This window comes from Lathamus discolor, chromosome 4 (genome assembly GCF_037157495.1).
Source record: "Lathamus discolor isolate bLatDis1 chromosome 4, bLatDis1.hap1, whole genome shotgun sequence".
NCBI lineage: Eukaryota > Metazoa > Chordata > Aves > Psittaciformes > Psittacidae > Lathamus > Lathamus discolor.
Genome location: NC_088887.1, coordinates 8622779 through 8635525, shown reverse-complemented (window position 1 = coordinate 8635525; position 12747 = coordinate 8622779). Strand labels below are relative to the sequence as shown.

Below are 12747 nucleotides of genomic sequence, written 5' to 3'. Positions count from 1 at the left end.
GCAAGAGGAGGAACAGTGGGCAGGAACAGCCGTCTGCCCCCTTCTCTGCCCATCCACAGCTTGATCGCCCACCAAAGCCTTGAATGGAGCCTGAATAACGAAAAGGCTCAGTAATAGATTGATCTGCAGTAAAGCAATAATATCCCTCCCTTGCTACAAGTGGAGGCTCAACCTGCGCTTAGACTTGAGACCTCCAGAGTCCTTTTCCACCTACATCTTTCAGCCATTCTGTGCTTTTAATAAGCCAGTAATTTTATTTGACCTGTCATTTTCACCAAATCTCTACTGTTTTTTGCAAAGCTTATTGCAATTTACACTCTCATTTAAATGTCCTTCACGGTGAGTCAGATGGGACTGGAGATAACCTAACAGTTCAGCTGGGTAAATGGGCAGAACCAGGCCTCTCAAGAACATCCCTGTGCTTTGTCCTACAAAGAATAGGCTTTTACTGCAGAGATGAAAGGTGAAAGATCCATTTCCTTTTCTCCAAGATGACTTTTGTCAGGGACTTTGTATAAGAGCCTTCATATTGTGGGTGAGTTTCCTGTCTCTGGCCACATCAGTGCAGCAGCTGAATGTGTTTGTACCGTATAGGGGCGACTTCACCAAAATCTGCATCATATCAGTTCAGTGGCTGTCATTGTGGAGTCTGTCACTACAAAACCCAAGGGAGAGCAACTATTGTCATTAAGCTGAAATTTGCATTCCACCTCCCCTCAAAGTGACACCCATGGGTCCACACATTGGAAGAGGTTGAGACGCACTGATCTTGCTCACGCAAGTGACTGACAGTGTGGCTGCTGGCCTTACAGACCACCACAGCCCTGAAGTACATGCTCAGGCAACCAGTTTGCACCGATACCTGTGCCACTGGTTCTGTTCCCCAACCAGCTCAGGCATAACTTAATGAAGGTTGTTCCCTCTCTCATGCCCTTGGTGAGCGTTGCCTCATGGGTCTCCAGTCACCTTGCATTCCAGGAGAGATCTACCAGCAGTACGTGGCAACCCTCCAAATGTTCCCAAGGTCAAGTCTAAATTGCTCTTTGTCATCCCAGGCGTAGAGAGTCACGGCTGCTGCTTGTTGCCTGTGGCATCAGTGTTTGAATGCAACTCCCTACCTCAGCCCATCAGCCTTAAGTTCCTCATGCCCAGCAGCATCTGCATGCCATGCTTCAGCAGTATCCCAGTGTACAGGATGCTTCCTAAATAACATGCTGGGCGGAGGGCTTTGCCTGAGATTTTCTGAAGAACATCACCATAGACTGATGCTCTTCAGGAAAACCTTTCTGAAGCAGACTGAGGGGTGGAAGAGGACAGCAAGGAGGCTTCCAAGAGATCAAAACATTTGGAAAGCTAAAGGAACCTTTTCCAACTTTAACTGGCAAGAGAAGTGGCAGGGGGAGGAACTGAGAGAAAAAAATTGGGGACAGAGAGATGATGGAAGATAAAAAGCTGAAGAGAAAAAACCCAAGAGTGTTAGGCAGAAAGAAAATGGAAAGATGTGAATATCTTCCATCTAGAGGGGAGATAATGTTTCCTTCAAGGAAGTGGGTTGCTGAGGGGGCCCAGGTGCTGTGTGAGCCTCTTCTGCCCAAGCTTCACCCCTCCTTGGGACCCGCAGAAGGGCCAAGGCCTTGGCAACAAAAGACCCTGCCACCACCTGAGTCCCGGCTGAGCGGAGACCGAGCCCCGGCGGGCAATCCTGCAGCCACTGAACTCCAGACGTTCACTTCAAAACACACGACGTGGGAAGGGACACACAGAGGGGTTAGGGCCCACGGGGACAGGGGTACGCCTTTCCACCTTGCCTACCCCCAATGCCAGGCATGCACTGGTGAGAGAGTCACGGAGATCCAAGTGTTTGTGCTAGGAGACGGGCCAGGGAGGCTGAGATTTCACACCACCACCAGCTCTCTTCCCTCCCACCACCCTGCTCTCTCATCACCCTGTCCTAAGTGGGCTGGGGGGGGGGGGTCCCCCAACCTTCCCCCAGCAGGAGGCTAAGGAGGCCCAGCTTGTCCATTTGCCCAGGCACATCCTGGTGGAGTTAGTTACTGATGGTGGTGGTGTGGTGGTGGTGGGCCGTGGCACAAGGAGGTTGTTTATTCCTGGGGTAGCAGAGGCGGCGGGAGGCTGTGCTCGCCAGCTGTGACAGGAGGTGTGGGGAGCCAGCTCTGCTTCTCCCGTGAGCATCACAGGTTCACCAGTGGGATTCTGGAGGGAAAAGGGAGTCGGAAATGAATTAGCAACAGGCACTCGCGCTGCTCCACCGCTAACAGACCGGCACCTTTGTCCTGCTCAGCTTGCCTGTCCCCTGTCCCCTGCCGACACCTCCTGCCCCGGCTCACCGGCCACTCACCGGTTCAGCTGGAAGGCCGTGCTCTTCCCATGGCCCCCCAGTTTCTCCTGGCCCTGCCTGGATTCCTCCGCCTCCGGTGTGGGGGCCAGGGAATCACCGTAGGGCCCCAGGATACTGACGGTGGTGGGGGAGAGGTCTGCGAGGGGCTGCTGGCTCTCCTGCTGCCTCCCACCGCTCTGCTGCCCCGAGTGGCGCCGGCGTTTCTGGTTACGGTCCCAGCTTTGGAGAGAGACAAGGGGTGAGGTAAAGAGCGCCTGTCAGACACTCGCCAGCCCTTGGTGATGGAGAGGTTCATGGGACCCCGCTATGCTCAGCGTTAGGGCTCAGCCATGTGCCAAACCTCTCCAGGGCTTGAAGCACCAGATCTGCGCCCTTGGGACAAATGTGTCCTAAGCCCACAGTCCTCCTACCCACCCATCTGCAGACACCGGTATCATGGCAGCCTCCGTCAGTGCAAACCCCACTCACCAGAACTTGAATATGATCCCGGTGGCAACCAGGACAATGATGATGGAGATGGTGATGGTGACGTACAGCTGGGGGTCCACGCCTGCGAGAGAGAGCAGGAGACGGGGGTGTGATGGCCACCGCCACCGGTCCCCGGAGAGCAGCAGTGCAAAGGGAGGTTCCTACTGGGGACCCCATGAATTCTGCACAGGGACCTGCCCCTGCAGGGTTGGGGGGGGTGAAAGAAGCAAAAGGCAGATTTACCTTCCCCCCGGGGCCCAAACAGGAAGGGCCGCAGGGTGGCCGGGGTCTCCCGCAGGTTGAGCCCCGCGTTGTGCAGGAGCGAGTGGGAGTTGGGCTGCGCCGTTGCCATGCCATGTGGCGAGACGAAGGTGTATCCCAGCGGCGGGAAGCCTGGGTTGGCCGAGTTGGCGTCCCCTCCGTCCTCATCCGACACCGTGGGGCCCCACACGATGGCCCAGGGGTACTGGGAGGAGGGCATGCCGTCCTCGAAGCCGGACGGGGTGGCCGGGCGGGCGCCGGCCGCCTGCCGCCTCAGCCGCACGACGTGCCGCAGCTCTCCCCCCCGGGGCGGCAGGGCGCGCTGGCGCGGGGCGAGGCGAGAATCCCTCTCCGGCAGCGAGGTCCTGTCCCAGATGCAAATGGGCCGTGGGGCTGAGGGGCTCCGACGGGTGCAGAGGGGCCGAGGGGCTGCGGGGCCCCGGGAGCGAAGAGACCAGACGCCGGGAGGAGGGACGGCCGAGACCAGGAGGAGGAGATGCCAAAGCTGCAGCGAGTGGATGCAGAAGAATGGAGGCATCCTGCTGTGGGGTCGGGGGCAAGGAACAAGAGAGCCGTATCTGAAATGTCCCTCCTGTCGAAAGGACAAGCCCGGAGCAGCCAGGAGCATCCCACCACCCACACTCCCGTTGTCTTCCCGTGTTGCCAGTGAGCGTGGGAAGCTGTGAACCTACCAGGCACTGGGCTCCATCTCAGATGCCACAGCGTCTGTGCTCAGCAAGGATCCTGTCTCATCTTCTTCACTGGGAAACAAAAGGGCGAGGTGTCAGTGTCCCCTCACCCAGCAGCAAATGCTCAGTGTGTGCCACCATGTGCAAGCTCCCTGTTGGGAAGGGCACCTGGGCACCCATGCACCCACGTGTGCACCCTCTCCTGCTTTCGTGCTCTCCTGCTCAGAGGTGCACCGTCCCCCTGACCCCAGTAGTGCACAGAAACACGCACGGTAGCGTATGCACACAAAAGCAAAGTGCCAGCACCGGCCCACACGTGCAGAGGCACATGTGCAGCTTCCCCAGGGACTCTCCTGTCTGAGGGCCGAGGGGGGGATTCAGCATCTTTGTTTGCTTATCGCTGGAACAAGTTGGAATCTTAATTCCTGTATTTATTTATAGTGTAGAGCGTGTAATCCATTTATTAAAAAAGAGCCTCTTCATTGTGTGCCAGAGTGAGGGAGCGAGAGGGGAAGCGCGAGAGTGATAAACCAAGAAGACTGAGGAAGAGAGTGAATCAGCGAGAAAAGTCCAGCCTTACCAAAGAACTTAAGAGCAAAAATATGCCTATCAAATATTTAGTATTTACTTACATCTTAGCTAACATGGAACTACCTTCTTGCACTCCTTATCCTAGTGCCCTCTGCGCTGTCCCATCCCTCCCTTTCTCCCCTCTCCCTCCCCTTTCTCTCCCACTCTCGTGGCTGCGCAGCATTAGGAAGCATCCGTATCAGGGAGTTAAGGGCTGGTCCCCCCGGCTGGATTTCTGCACCGGTTGCACGCCACCCTCTGGCATCAGTCCGGTGGCATCACGGCTGCCCTTCATGCTGCCTGCCCCTTCCCTTGGCTGGGCACAGCGCAGCGCCAGCCCTTCCCTGGTGAGCTCTTACATGCCTGACCTGAGACCCTCTCCACAAAAAGACTTCACACATGCACACACACGCACAAAAATTCATTCAAGGTACCCAGCTTGATCCTTCATCATGAAGGGGAAAGCATGGATGCCAACAACCCACGGTCATGCCCTTCTGTGGCTGCTGGGATGGGGAAGAAACGGGGATGCTTGGTCAAGGGAGTCAGCGCAGAGGCCAAGCCTGCACCTCCAGCCCTGAGACAGCTGCACTGCACCTCCTGGCTCCCAAGGGGTTACTGCCATTCCCTCCCGCTCAGCCCATGCCCTGAACTAAAACTGCAGCCCCTCCTGAACAGGAAGCTTCCTCCTGCTGGAGGAAGAGCTTGCTGTGGTAAGGGGACTCACAGCCCTGATGTACACCTGAGGAGAGGGGCTGGGAGGAAGGGCACCCAAGAGTAAGTAGCTGTCTAGCTCCTGCTGCATTAACCAGGGATATTTTTAGTTTCCTTCTGTTAAATATTTAAACAAAGTTCACAGAAAAAAAGGAATTGTCGGCTAATGTGCCCTGCCCTTCCCTCCAGGGCAAGATCAGTCTCTGGAGGGATCCTGAGATGAAGATGAGGAGAAAAGAGAAGCTATTCTCAACATTTCTTTGTACTTTGCTCCTGAACCTCTAAGCCTTGAAGGGGACTCTATTAAAATGCAGCTCTGCAGAGAATCAGCAGAACGGAGCAAGTTTCTTCCAAAGCCAGATGCTGGTGAGGCCTTGGCCATCTGGATTATGATCATGATACCATGGAAGATCATGCCTGGCAACACAAATTCATGACAGAATTTCTTTTGGACTTTGGAAAGGGAAGGAATTCCAAGTGCTGGGGAGCTCCATGAGTAAGTCCCTGGGCTAGAGGGCACGCAAACCACCCAGGAGGTTTCAAGTTGGCCTGGAATGCCTGGGGCTATGCCTGGGACTCATTATGGGATAGTGGTTGATCAGGGGCTGTGGGGTGTTCTACATCAGGCAGCAGGAGGTGTGGATCTGGACAGTGCCGGGAGTGGAGATCTCCAGGTGCAGGTAGACCTCAGTGCCAGCCACGCAGGGAAGTGCGGTGCCTTAGGGGTGCTCATGTAACCACTAGCAATCCTCCTAACATGGATGGCACCCCTGACAGAAACGTGCGGATTGCCCAGCTCACTGTGCTCTTCTTGCTTGTTGGGATGTCTTATAATGGAGACCTTCCCAGCTGAGATTGTGAGCTCCGGCAACAGCACTCTGGACCATATATCCCCATGATGTGAAGCCTGGGAATAAGAAACCATACAAAGCCAAATCCTGACTTGCTTTCACACCCAGTGGTCTAAATTTTAGCCCTATGGAGCAGGTAACTGGAGCTGAGGGGAAGGAGTGAGCCACAGCACTGGCCTCCTCTTGGACACATAATGCAGTGGAAGCAACAGCTAGGATATTGGGTGTAAGCCTCAGACCTAAGACACTGCTGTGCACAGGTCCTGCTGCCAGCAGCGCAGAGTAGGTGACTCATGGTGTTCCTGCCCCAAAGGTGGCTCCAGGTGAATGCAGGAATGAGGCAATGTCCATCAGTCTCAGTCAGCACATGCTGGTTTGCTAATCATATTGTGGCTGGAGGCTGAGAGTGTATCCTGCACTAGCGCACCCAGGCGTGGTTGTGGAGGAGCTGAGAGAAGCACAAAGGTGTCTCCTATGGCACGAGTGCCATGAGAGCAAAGGAAGGTTTCAGGTGGAAATGCCAGCCAGTGAGCGCTGGACTCCACTGTGCACAGAGCGTTCATGTTCAAAACAGAGCATGTGTGTCTCTGAGGCTTATTGACAAAGCAGCAGATAGAGCACGCATGTCTGGGGCACTCTGCAGTTACCACTGACAGTGAGGATTGTGTCCTGGGCACAGACCCTGCTGCGTTGGAGGGCAAGTGCAACAAATGCCCTTCATTCAGCTCTGCATGCAGCTCATGGTGTGGATGCTGAATAAACTGGTAGATCTTCAGGGACGAGGAGGGGGTGCCAATGCTCTTACTACCTGGATATATAATCGCAGTATCCACGTGCCTTAAACCATTCAAGAGGCCTTTGTGTGCCAGAGCAGAGAGACTGGATTTCTGCACCAGTACCACATGGAGTGGCTCTTGCCTTCAGATCTGTTTCCCAGGTCTAATTGTGATAAAAACAGACAGAGCTACTCCCAAGGTCCAAAGATGTACCTGGGTATTTTCACTCTAGGTACAGAGTCTTCATCGCAGCGTTCCAGTCCTGTGATGCACAGATGACAGAGTGTGAATGACAAAGCTATTTCCCCAGGGCACTTCATTGAGCTCAGTTTGTGAATCTTGGTGCTTGAAAGCGGTGAGTAAGAATTACACTGCTCTTGTACTGCGTATGGACCCCACTCCTGATCCAGTCTAGAGATCCCTGGGGCTAACCTACTAGGAGCTACTCTCATTGCATTTGCAGGATGGAAGCACGGATCCTGCTGCTGTTGCCCACTGTCAGGGACCCAGCTGTGCTTCCTTCCTCTTTGTAAGTCTCCCACAGCACAGACCCACTGCTGCTGGGACATGAAAGAGCAGATCTTGGTAACCATTCCCCAGAGCATGTATCCCCATTCACCAAGGGGGCTGGGAATTTACATCCTAACTAGTGGCTAGGAGCAAAGCCTGCTGCACTCCTGCTCTAAGTACAGAGCACAGACTAAACCCCTGGATGTGACACTCTGAGCTCCAGAGTTCAGATCCCACCGTGCCCTGGGGAAGCCCTAGGATTTGCTGCCAATACCTCCTTCTCCGTGCCCAGCACTCCTGTATACCATGGTCCCAAAGATAAATCCTATCCAAATATAAAAGCTGTCACAGGAATAAAAGAGCCGAGGTGCCAGCCGTGTGCCAGCAATATCCACGCTGTAGCTCCCTCACATCAAATGCAATCTGTAACCTTCTGTTACAAAATGCTGAAGTTTGACAAATTCAAATGAGGAACAATACTATTAATAAAGAGGGTCACACTCTAGCACAATTCACCTAGGCAGGTGATGTATTCCCTACTGCCTGGAGCCTTCATGTGGCTCTATTTCTAAAAGGAATGGCACAGTTCCATCAGAAAGTTATGGGCTCGATGCAGGAAATGAAATTGGTGAAATTCTCTGGCCTGTGCTCTGCTGTAGGTCAGACTCGGTGATCAAAATGGTCCCTCTGGCCTTAAAATCTGAGCATCTCCCAGCTTTCTCGATGCCTAGCCGAGATCAGTTCTGGCTGAAGAGCAATCGGAAGAAGCCGAGCACACACAAGCTGTGTTAGTGAGAAGCGGGTAGAGTCTCCGTCCACCCAGGGATGGGGAAAGAGTTGCACCCGATTCTGGCTGGCTCGGCTGGTAGATGATGATCTATCTGTATTTTTGTAACATCTCGAGCTTGACTGCTGTGATATTGTGCCTCTAGGAATGAAGCTGTCTGCTCTCAGAGCACTCCAGCTAGTTCAGAATGCAGCAGTCTGTTTGCTCGGCGACTCAAGCTGCCGGGAATGCATCACCGTGCCCCTCTGCAACCCATATCACCTCGCTTTTCAGCACAGAGTCCAGTTCAAGGTCTCCAAGTCAGCATTCAAAGCCCAGCATGGGACAGGCCCCAGTGACCTAAGCAATCAATCACCTCTCCTTATGCAGCGATGACCTCACAAGACGGATATATTCCACTGGAACAATGAAATTGCCAACCAGTTTGGGGAGAGGGGGAAGGGATGGAAGAAGGGGCAAGATGCTGATGACCCTGAAGAACACAGCATTCACAGGAGCAGGGCCAAAATTATGGAACTTAACTGCCGGCTGAAATAACGCTCGCCATTAGCAACCCTGCAGCACCAAGAGCTTCATGCAAATCCTTTCCTTCACCCAGCTCCCCCGCGGCAATGATCCCACTCGAAATAGTGATAATGAAATCAAAACAAACCTGAGGAGGACCCAGTCCTCCTCGCAGAGAAAGAACGCTAGGTTGGCTGTCATTTTCTAACTCCCAGCCAGTATTAAAGGCTACGGTGACAGCTCTGATACGAGACTGTGATCTGGGACCATGGAACGTAGCAGCTGTCTCCAAGCTTCGAGCAGAGCGAGCCCAGGCACTGGCAGTGAGACCCCAAACACACCGCCTGGCACCCCAGGCACCCCAAGCCTCTATTTTTCTCAGTGGTCATGAACATCCCAGAGTTCATGGTCCAAGAGGCAGAGCTGCAGTCGTTACTGGTTTGGTAACAGGAAGCCTGAACCCCCAGTGCTGGTGAAAAGGGATTATATCTACGTCCTGCTGTATTCAGCTGGGTGGGGATGGGGAAAGGGAGGAATCCCAGAGCAGCTGCCCCAGGGAGGTAATTCTGCTGCATCCGGAGGAGTTTCCTCAGCTGGGAGCATGAATCCAAATGCTGGTTCCCCAGGGTGGGAGATGCCAAGCCCATCTGGGGAAGGAGTTCCACTGTGCACGGGGCCAGGGGGGACAGCTCGCGGACCAGGCTCAACCTGGGGGCTGGCAGCCTGAATGCAGTAGCTCGCATCAGGCTGCACTACCTGGCGTCTGGGGCTGGGAGGGCTGGAGGCAGTGCCCAGGAGGATCTGGCAGGACCGACACTGCTCGCCCTGTGTCAGTGCGGGTCGGGCAGTGTTTGGTGACTGCCGGTGGGGATTCCTGTGCCAGGGTACGAGGGTGAGCCCTTATAGGCTGGGTATAGAAATCCTGGGCTGGGGCAGAATCCAAGGCTGGAAGGGTGATGGTGCTTTTGGACATTTTGGTAGCTAGGGAATGGGCGTGTGAAGCCCATCGGTGGTCCTCTGAGCTTCAGTCTCCCTGCATTTGGGAACTGTGTGGCCCCATTCCAAGCAGCACTCTAGGATGCCGGTCCCCTGCCATCTAGTGCCTGCCTGCAATACATGTCATGAGTCTGCCAATCTTCTGCCTCCCAGTTTCCTACTGTTCCCGGGCATCCGAGTGCTTCAAATGCTGAGTCTCCACGTCTGAATTGCTCTCTCTTGCATGTTGCACCCTTGGCCAAGCAGGAGGAGGGATTGACCCCTCCGTTTCCTTTCTCCAGCTGCGCCAATTTGGCTGAAGTCGCCTTCCTCAGCGCAGGCTTCCGTGCTCCAGCACAACAGGTCTGTGATGGAGCCCAGAGCTGGAGGGCAAGAGGCAGCGATGCCTCGGCTGTGTCCCCTCCCTCCCAGCCCCTCGGGCATCCCCTGCCCCAGACTGAAAGAGCGGGGGGACTGGGGAGGAGAGGAGACAGCGGCTAGAAAGAGCACCTAGATGGGGATAGGGACAAGATAACGGGGGAGAAAGGACACAGGGAAGGAGACGGGGAGAAATGACTTGGAGGCGGGCACGCATCCCTTCCTGCCCCTGCAGTCCCATCCGCACCCCGCTCCCCAAGCCCGGTCTGAGAGGATGAACTTACCTTGCGGGCAGATGACTGGGGCGCAGCCGGGGCGGCGGAGCAGAGGGCTGTGGGAGCACAGCTGCTGCTGCCGGTGCCTCTCATGGCCAGGACGAAGGAAGGAGAGGAGGAGGAGGAAGGTTTGATGAGGCTGAGCCCTGGCTGAGGGAGAGGGAGCGAGAGATGCCTTGAAATAAACAGCTGCCGAGGACTGGTCCAGCCCCTCTTTCTCTCTCTCTGTCTCTGTCTCTCTCGCTCGCTGCCTCCCGTTAACCCCATGGCTGCTGGCACGGGCGCGTCCGGCACTGTGGCCGTGCTGCAGCCGGAGGGGCGGCCGGGGGAGCCGGGCGAGGGCAGCGGCCAGGCTGGGGCACCGCGTCCCCCCGGCTCTGGAGCCCCCTGCCCCGGCGGCCGGCGGCGAAGGCTCCTCCCGCTCCCTGCCCTCCCGCAGCCCCGCGCCCGCCGGACCTGCCCCCCGCCGCCCGCCGCCGCTGCCCGCTCCGCTCCGCTCGGCTCGGCTCCGCTCGGCTCCGCTCCTCTCCCGTCTCGTCGGTTATTTCGGGATCTTCACAGGAAGCGATTAGGTTGCCATGGAGAGAGGTGTCTCCAAGGGACCAGCCGCTCCAGCTCGCTCCGGCGAATGCCACCCCCGGACGGGTCCGTCCTTGGGGGCGGAGGCCCCCCGGGATCCCCCTCCCCCGGGCCGCCCCCCGGGCTCACCCCCGCCACCGCCCCGCAGCAGTCCCCTCGGGGAGATGCCACCCCTCCGGCCGCCCCTCGCGGCGGCGCCGGTCCCTCCTCCCGTGCCCCCATCCCGCATCCCCCACCCCCGAGCTTCGGGGCCCCGGCCCCCCCAGCGCGCCGCGGTACCGGGCATGGGGTAGGGGGGGCGGCAGGCGAGTGCCCCCGGCAGGGAGCAGCCCGGGCCGGGGGGCGGGCGGCGGATTTCGGTCGATCCGCAGGGGCAGAGCCGAGCTGCCCACGAGTGGGCTGGGTGGGACACAGGGGTGCTGGGGGAGCAATGGGGGGGAGGGGGAGGGTATCCCCTCAAGGTGGGTGTCCCCGCTGAGGGATCACCCAGGTCGTCTGAACGTGTCCCCAAGCGTGTTTCTGCCGGGGATTGATGGGATGCGTCTGGAAATGGTAGGGATGTGACAGCGAAATTGAAGACAGAAGCAGATGTGCCTTTGAGGGGCTGGGTGTCTCACAGGGAAGATCTCATCCCACCATCAAGTACCAAACAGAAAGCACAGTCCAAATCAGATGGGAGCAGCTGAGCAACCAATGGGTGAGAGAAGTAAGTCAACGACAGAAAGACAGTTTCCACTCCAGGGTCTGAAATATGAGGAAGCAAGAAAGTAATTTCCTCAGATCCTCAGAAACAATCAAACTTTTCATCATAAAGCAATGAGGAAAGACTGCGACTGACCCTGAGAAAAAAAAAGAGGGATGGTAGAGACAGTGCTGAGCTGTAAAGCAGCCTGCCATTGTGTCAGGAATGGGCACAGATGACAAATAGACACACAATACCAAACCTGAGCACAGCAGGATGGCCGGAACATATCGTACCAACTTTGGACAGACACCTGAGGGGGCTGAGTCCGTTGTTCTTCATCAGCTCTCCCACGAGCTCCTGTGCTAATGAATAATCCTTTGGAACAGTTGAGTCTTGCGCCTGTTTCTGTGAGCATGTTTGGGAGAGTCAACAGGTTTTCACCACGTTTGGGAGTAATGTTGCTGTGTGTTTGGACATCTTGGCACAGGGATAAGGTTGTGTTAAGGCTTATGGTCACTGGGAGGTCAGGGTGTGGGACGCCGGCACTGACAGAAGAGATGTCACGGTCTGGGTTTCCGTGAGCCGCAGCGCCATTGTGTGTCAAGGGGCGTGCGTGCGGCTGAGCCCCCCGGCTTTTGTCCCCTTCACACACATGGGGCTTTATGTCAGAGATTATCCAGGCTTCTGCTGCATTCTCCAGCCTTTTCATCTCTAGCCCTCCCAGGAGTTGTACCAGTGACCTGTGCCAAGCTTCAGCGAGCCCTCGCACGCTCATCCCAAGGAACCACCTGTACAGACATGGCTGGGGACGCAGCGGTGCGTCACGAGCCGGTGTTCAGCTTGTCTTGCCCTCTGCGCTTCTCCTCCTGCTTTCTCACCTGGGAGCAGCAGAGGGTAGAAAGCTCTGGAAGGGGCTCTACATCAGCCACACGGGCTCTTTCTGACCTTTTCAAATCCTGACAAATGTGTTTAGTATAATTGGGAAGCACAAAATAGACGAGAAAATTCAGGCAAGGAAAGGTCAGTTAAAGGGTGAAAATCTAAATGACGCAAACACTGAAAATCCCCCTGAAGAGCAGAACTACAGAAGGAAGCAAAAGAAGGCAGAGATATGAGAAAGAACAAGGAGGAGGATGTTGTAGGGGCCAAGAAAATCCTGAGGGATGGGGTTGGGGAGTCAGGAAAGCCATCAAGGTGATAGGAGCAGCAAGCATAGGGGCTAATCTCACTCATACCACTCTTATGTGATATAAGGGGAATGGCTTGTTTGGTTTGGAGCACAGGTTAGGGCAAGCACAGGTTTAGTGGCAACTGGAAGTGCTCTGGATGGAGTGGGCTCAGAAGAAAGCTAACATAAAATTACAGG

The 12747-nt window shown here is 55.8% G+C and overlaps 1 protein-coding gene across 2 annotated transcripts; it reads right to left on the bottom strand.

Moving 5' to 3' along the window:
- Positions 1–2069: 2069 nt before the first annotated feature.
- On the bottom strand, positions 2070–10722 carry PIANP (PILR alpha associated neural protein). 2 transcript variants are annotated; one of them, XM_065676246.1, is made up of 7 exons: positions 10574–10722; positions 10127–10267; positions 3781–3849; positions 3071–3630; positions 2828–2909; positions 2360–2578; positions 2070–2214 (listed from the first exon to the last, which is right to left on the bottom strand). In XM_065676246.1, exons 3-7 carry the CDS (start codon positions 3795–3797, stop codon positions 2193–2195), a joined length of 900 nt encoding a protein of 299 aa, XP_065532318.1. In that variant the 5' UTR covers positions 3798–3849; positions 10127–10267; positions 10574–10722; the 3' UTR covers positions 2070–2192. The 2 variants fall into 2 exon arrangements, with proteins under 2 accessions (XP_065532318.1, XP_065532319.1); XM_065676247.1 differs by lacking the exon at positions 10574–10722 and having other exon boundaries at positions 10127–10477.
- Positions 10723–12747: the final 2025 nt, after the last annotated feature.

What these genes read in the sequence shown, in the direction of transcription:
- PIANP (XM_065676246.1), bottom strand. An exon ending in GTTTGGGCCCCGGGGGGAAG is followed by an intron (nt 2,910 to 3,070) that starts GTAAATCTGCCT and finishes TCTCTCTCGCAG; the next exon opens with GCGTGGACCCCCAGCTGTAC. An exon ending in ACGGCCTTCCAGCTGAACCG is followed by an intron (nt 2,215 to 2,359) that starts GTGAGTGGCCGG and finishes TTTTCCCTCCAG; the next exon opens with AATCCCACTGGTGAACCTGT.